At 57.6% G+C, this 6,959-nt stretch overlaps 1 protein-coding gene across 1 annotated transcript; it reads left to right on the forward strand.

Annotated features, from left to right (window-relative positions):
* The first annotated feature begins 3,912 nt into the window (after positions 1-3,912).
* ZNF408 (zinc finger protein 408) lies at positions 3,913-6,959 on the forward strand. The gene is made up of 3 exons (XM_086750011.1): positions 3,913-4,178; positions 4,257-4,510; positions 4,971-6,959. Exons 1-3 carry the CDS (start codon positions 3,937-3,939, stop codon positions 6,893-6,895), a joined length of 2,421 nt encoding a protein of 806 aa, XP_086606137.1. The 5' UTR covers positions 3,913-3,936; the 3' UTR covers positions 6,896-6,959.

A 6,959-nucleotide genomic window follows, 5' to 3' on the forward strand; every position in this document is an offset into this window, starting at 1 on the left:
TATCTGTCTACCAGTTTACAACCAGTTTTCACCTCTCTGGGGCTCCCAAAGGGCTGGGAGCTGTTGCTAAGCAAATGAAATTAGATTCCCAAAATAGGAAAGAGCAAGACATAAAAGGGCAGGGGATCACCAAGGCAGCACGGCAAACACACAGGGTCTGACCACTGCAGCCAAACAGAGAGCCAGGGAAAATTATTTCCTGCCCTCCAGTGAGGGCTGCGAGAGCTGTCTGACCTCCTCTGATCTCAAAGGGACAAGGAGCAAGAAACCAGGTTCCCCTGCACCGTGAGCTCATGCTAGAACCACGCAGCAGCAGAGCCAAGGGACAAGGACTCCCCACCCCTAGCAGCTGATCCAATTTCTATGGTAACGCCAGGCAACAACTCTTCTGACTCAGTGTGCTTAAAGCATTCCCCGCTGCAGCTCAGCAGTCCCACAACCCAGCAGCACGGCCCCCGGGGCAGCCCCCCAGCATCCTCAGCTCCCACGGACTTCCCAGCCTTGATGGGGACAGAAGACCTACGTTCAACTGCTGCCATCCACTGAGATGCCTTTCATGTGAGATTTTTGGGGATGCCCAGTAGCAACAGTGTCCCCAAAGTGAAGTCCTGAAGCGCTTATGGACCAAACCCAAATGTTCCCACAGAGCAGTGATGGTACTGCCACTGGACCAGGAAGACACCAAGCATCCTCACTTGTCCTTACATGGATCACGACTTGGCTTCACCATCAACCTGCAGCACTTGGTCAGAGGCAGAAGTGCTCATAGGCATAAAATTAATCCTAGTGTGGCACCGTGTAGAAGAAGGAAGTCGTTAGTAGGATCCTTACAGTTCCACACTGGAAAAAAAGCCCAGTGGATAGTGCTCTTGCCAAAACCTTCCTTACCCCTTGGAAAGGCAGACCAGACTCCCCAGATGCCTCCACGTGCTTTTCACAGCCAGGCAGGCAGCTCCATTCCTTGGCTCTAGGTTATTGCTCCATGGCAGAAATGTTGATGGAAGGAAGATCCAGAGCAGAAGACTTAGAATCATAGAACAATGTAGAGTTGGAAGGGATCTTTAAAGGCCATCTAGTCCAACCCCCCTGCAAGGAGCAGGGACATCTCCAGCCAGATCAGGTTCCTCAGAGCCTCATCCAACCTGGCCTTGAATGTTTCCAGGGATGGGGCATCCACCACCTCTCTGGGCAACCTGTGCCAGTGTTCCACCACCCTCATTGTAAAAAATATTTTTCCTAATATCTAATCTAAATCTATCTTCGTCTATTTTGAAACCATTGCCTCTTCTTGTGAAACAGACTGTAGCTCCCAGAGAGCTCTAGAAGGCTTTTGCAGAATTTCCCAAACAGTGCAAAAGACAAAAGCACGGGGTCTCACATCAGGTAACCCTAGAACAGTTTAGAGAAATACAATCCTCTGAATGCCTAGGAACGGAACTAGCAGGCACTAAGAAGGAGAGACCTGGAGTCAGGATGTAAGAAACTACCTGGGGATCTTAGTATAAGTACATTTTACTTCCTGACAGTGCAGCTGCATGAGATTTTTCCCCATGTATTCAAAAATGACCCATAAGCAGGACCTGTCATTAAACAGAAAGTCCATCCTGTATCAGTATAAGGGTGAAACAGTTGTCAAAAAACAGCATCTCACCAGACATAACAATTTGAGAGCTCCACTTGTTTTAGGTAAACATCATTACAAGATGCAAGTAATAGATCCTGTATAGCCAATCATAAGGTAAGAAAAACGATGTACCTAGATTTAAAAAGTAAAAAGCCTAGTCAAACATTTAAAAACTAAAGAATCACACTTGACATCAGAAGCATTTGCTTACTGCCAGGCTCTAAACAGCCAACTGTTTCCATTTTTCCAAGCATTTCTGCACCTACACTGGTTGACCTGAACACTTGCTGTCTAAGAAAAATTTACTTTCCTGATAACAGAGAGATGTGCTGTAGAACAGCATGTTCTGCTGACAGAGAGAAATCTCAGCCTTTTAAAATGCAATTTTCGCACAAATTCTGAGCTGGAGACTCTTTATACAAGACCCCACCAGAACTTACCCAGGGAAGACAGTTTACTTGTATCTGTGAACTCTTGGGAGTTGCTGTTCACACATACTGGTTTGTTTTTTTTTTTCAACTCCAGTTTCACTACTTTACTGCCACTTATTTCTAAGCTGCACCTACTCAGCAGTTTCCTTATCCTGTTTTTCTTCCAGATGTACTATTAATTCAGAGGTAAACCTACACATCAAAATATGTCCATGCATGCATTACCACGCCTTGGACCTGTACTTACACACAATAAAGAATTGCAAAAGCCAAGTGGCCTCTTCTTCCCTGCCCGATGAACAAGCAATGCTCAGACCCAAAGGAATCCCAGTTCTGGGGTGACTCTATTATTTTTCTGACTCTGCTGCCATCTACACCTCCTCCCAGTTTTGTTTTGTTTGCACAAGTGTCTGTTTTTCTGGATATATTAATCAAGTGCCTGTACTTTGCTACAGTCTTAATATCAAGCACTTCACAAAAAAAAAAGGAAGCAGTTGCTCAGCAGCAGACCTTCAAAGTACTCGCTTGCGTGAATGAGCCCCAGGACTGAGACTCACTGAGAAAGTCCAGCCTTGTACATCAAGAGAGGTGATACCACCGAGAGCATCACTACCCCAGCACTGCTCTGAAAGAATAGCAGAGCCAAGAGCCAGACTGGCGTTGTCTGGTGCACCATGACCAACTAACTCAGGACAAACACACTATTGATTGGGGAAACTTTTTGGCCCTTCGTTATCGTAACAGCTTTTTAAATGAGCAGCCTTCCTTCTCCAGTCATTTCAAACCCTGTGCTGAGGGCCACCTCCATGCCCGCTGGAAGTCCTCCTCTTAGCGGTTCTCTGCCGAGTCGGAGAGCAAAAGCGCAGAGCTCAGCTTCCTGCCTCGGAGCTGCAGCACAAAGTACAGAAGCTGCTACCGGTGCTGCACGGGATCCACACCCAGAGCACATGAGGAAACGAGGGCACGCGCAGCTCTACCGGGGCTGCACCTCTCCTCTCCACCATACGTCTGAGTCTCTGCCGTTCCCTTTAAACTGAGCTTCTGCGACCACCCAGAGCCGACTGCGAGATCCAAATACAAGACTCAAAGAGTCGCACGTTACACTGTTAAAAGACAACCCCCAGTTCCCGTAGTAGGTGCCAACTGTGTACCAGAGGGACAGTAACAGCCCCTGCCGTCAGGCACCAAGAGGGAAGGCCAGCGACCCTCCGCCCCACCTCAGCACCCTCACACCGCCTTCTGCAGCCACCGGCCGCTGCCCGCCGCCGGGGCCGCGCCCAGCCGCCAGCGGGGCTGGAGCCCGGCCCGGCCCCGGCCGTCAGCCACACAGCCAGCGCCCGGGAGCGACTACAACCCCGCGGCCTCCGAGCCCTTGTTCTCCCTGCCCGGGCACCGGGACCGAAACGCTGCCCGTGGCGCTTTACCGGACGGGCTGTCCCCGCCGCGCCCCGCAGACTCCCCCGGGGCGATCAGCGAGCACCTGGGCCCGGCGCCTTCCCGTACGGGGTAAGCCCGTAAGCTCCTGGGCCTCCGCAACCCCCGGGCAGGCGGGTCGGGGCTTGAGGCTCCGGGCCCAGCCTCAGCCCCGCCGCCGGGCCCCTTCCCCGCCGCGCCCCGGTAGCGCCAGCAGAGGCCCCGCGGCCCGCCGCCGCTGCACGGAAGGCCTGGCTGCGCTCGCCGGACACCACACCACACCCTGCCCGCCGCCGGTACCTGTCGCCGTCGCCGCCGCCCGCCCCGCCCGCTTGTCAGCCTCCCGCCGGCATCCGCCGCCCGCCGGAAGCGCGGCCCGTCGCCGGGGAAACGCCGTCCCGCCCCGCTCCGTCCGCCGACGGACGGCGTCCGGGCGCTCCCGCCGCCCCCTCGCACCGTTCCGGCGGCATGGAGCCCCCCGGCGCCGCCGTGACCCCCACGGGCTGTGGCGGCGGGCCGGGTCCCGCGGAGCTGCCTGGAGCCGCCTGCCCGCTGCTGCGGAGCTTGCCGCCCGGGCTGGCGCTGGGGCCGTCGCTGTGCCGGCCGCGGGCCACGGGCGTGTGGTGCGTGGGCCGGGCCCTGCCGGCCGGGGCGCTCCTGGGGCCGCCCGACGGGGCCGGGGAGGAGGCGGCGGGGCCGGGCTGGAGGAGGTGAGTACCGCCGGCGGCGAGGGGACCGGCGGGGAGGCGGCCGTGCCCGCAGCCGACGCTGTGGCCGTGCCTTTGCAGCCTGGTGCAGCGGAGCCCGAAGGAGGCGGAGGCCAACGTGGCGCTGGGCCTGGCGGGCGGCCGGCTGCAGCTGCGGGCGCGGCGGCCCGTCGCGGCGGGCGCGGAGCTGCTCTACTGGCCCGAGGAGGCCGGCGGGGCCGCGGCGGAGGAGCGGCGGCCGGACGGAGGCGAGGGGATCGCGGCGGCGAGGGGGCGGCTGGCGGTGGCGGGGGACGGGGCCTCTCCCGGCGGGGCGGCGGCGGAGCCCCTGGCAGGTAGGTGCCGCGCCGGGGACGCGCGTCGCAGCCCGGGGGAGGCGAGCGGCCTGGCCTTGCCGGGTGCCGTCGGCTGGGCCCGGCGTCTGGGCGCTGGCCGGTTCGCCCGGCAGCCCCTCCGAGATGGCTGTCCTGACCTCACGTCACTTTTAAGGGCTGCCAGCCGAGAAGGGAGTGTGCCGCCCTGTTTTATGCCAGTCATGATCTCCTAGAAATACCGCCTATGAAATAGTAGAAATGCTGCACGGGTACTGTCTGCAGGGAGAGAAGAGATTCCCCCATCTTCCCCAGTTTAAAATAAAAAAGGTCATAAAAGTAATGGTTTTCATGCTAGAGCCTCAGGATTGCTGCATAGCAGAGGCTCTGTCTCCAATGTTCATGTTCCTCTGATCCAGCAGCAATCATGTCGTATAACAACAGCCAGAGTTAATTCACCCACCATGCTTTTGTGTTTGTGCAGACGATCCAGCCTTGGAGAAGGTGTCAGCTGATGAGACCACAGTCCTTGGTGTGCCTTCTGAGGTTAGCAGGCCAGCCAGCAAGCATTTCCACAGACTGCGAGAAGAGGAAAGCACAGCTTCCAAATATGAGTCGTGGCAAACCAAGGTGCTGAGGACTGAGAATCAGCGCCTCGAGACCGTCTCAACCGTTAAGGCCAGTGGTAAGTTCCAGGAAGAATTGGAGGAGGGTGTGGATCCTGGATCTGCAGCAGAAAGAGTAGAGATGGGACATAAAGAGGCACGTCCAGGGGACCTGGATTTGTTGTCACACTCAAGCAGGGTTCAACTCAGTGCTGGCTTGGTTGGCAAGCCATGCGAGGTGCATGCTCCAGCCAGCCAGCTCCAGAATTGCCTGCAGGACTGTGGTGGCAGGACAGCTGGGCAGGAATCCCAGCAGCCCAGTCCTTCTGAAGAAGAGAGTGTAGAGACTTGTGAGAAAGAGAGCAAAGCTTCCAAAGACTGCAGACTAGCATCCCCAGAGCATGGGGGAAAGGGCCCGCTGGAGGGGCCTGAGGGGCAGGAGGAGTATATGGAGCGGGTGGAGGGTCATTCTGGCAGCCCAGGCCCCCCACCAAAAGCTCTGTCCCAGAAGGCGGTGATGAAGCGCAGATACTGCTGCGGGGAGTGTGGTAAAGCCTTCCTGCAGCTCTGCCACCTCAAGAAACACCACTTTGTCCATGCTGGCCACAAGCCCTTCCTGTGCACAGAGTGTGGCAAGAGCTATAGTTCAGAGGAGAGCTTCAAGGCCCATGTGTTGGCCCACCAGGGCATGCGGCCTTTCCAGTGCAGCCAGTGCGACAAGGCTTACTGCACCAAACGAGACTTGCAGGAGCACCAGGTCCTGCACACCGGCCAGCGCCCCTTCTCCTGCGAGCAGTGTGGCAAGGCCTTTGCGCGCCGGCCCTCTCTCCGCATTCACAGGAAGATCCACCTGGCCGCTGGGACTGGCCCGGCCGGTCCCAAGGGATGCCAGTGTGCCATATGTGGACGCTACCTGGCCAACCCCAGCTCCTTGCGCAACCACATGCGCCTGCACACGGGGGAGCGCCCTTACGCCTGTCTGTACTGCAGCAAGGACTTCCGGCAGCAGAGCAACCTGCGCGAGCACCTCCGGCTGCACACAGGCGAGAAGCCCTACAAGTGCCGCTTCTGCGGCGACGCCTTCCCCAAGCTGCCAGAGCTGCGGCGACATCTCATCTCCCACACGGGTGAGGCCCACCTGTGCACTGTGTGCGGCAAGGCGCTGCGGGACCCCCACACACTGCGTGCCCACGAGCGCTTGCACACAGGTGAGCGCCCTTTCCGCTGCGAGCAGTGTGGCAAGTCCTACACCCTGGCCACGAAGCTGCGGCGCCACCAGAAATCCCATCTGGCTGACAAGCCCTACAAATGCAAGCTCTGTGGCATGGGCTACACCCTTCCCCAGAGCCTTGCGCGCCATGTGCTCGCCCACAAGGCAGAAAAGGACCCTGAGGAACTCACCACTGCAGTGGCCTCACTTGCTGTGGACCTACCCCAGGCAGCAAGGAAAAAGTGTCAGAGGAAGGGCAGCCAGGAGGAGCTTGGGGCAGAGCCCACCTTGCTCATGGTGCCAGGGCCAGAGGTGCCAGGGCCAGCAAGTGAGGCTGAGCTGCTGATCACAGCCAGCAATCACTGCATTGCTACTAACCAGTCTCGAGGCAGCTCCTCGGATGCTGGGGCACACAGGAGCCCCCCCAGGCATTTGCCATCGACAAAGGATGACTTTGAAATCACCATCTCCAAGCATGAGGACAAATGCATTGTAGTGCAGGATGAGGGCTCGCCGAGTGACATGGTCATCATCCAGGAGGGGATGGGCTTCGGAGCAGTGGCAGAAGTGGTGGAGGTTGAGACTGGGGCCTGACTATCCCAGCCTGCCCTGGCTGATCTGCTTCTGTACTTATTAAAATGAGGTTAAAAAAAACAAC

This window comes from Chlamydotis macqueenii, chromosome 5 (genome assembly GCF_036417535.1).
Source record: "Chlamydotis macqueenii isolate bChlMac1 chromosome 5, bChlMac1.mat, whole genome shotgun sequence".
NCBI classification, from domain to species: Eukaryota; Metazoa; Chordata; class Aves; order Otidiformes; family Otididae; genus Chlamydotis; species Chlamydotis macqueenii.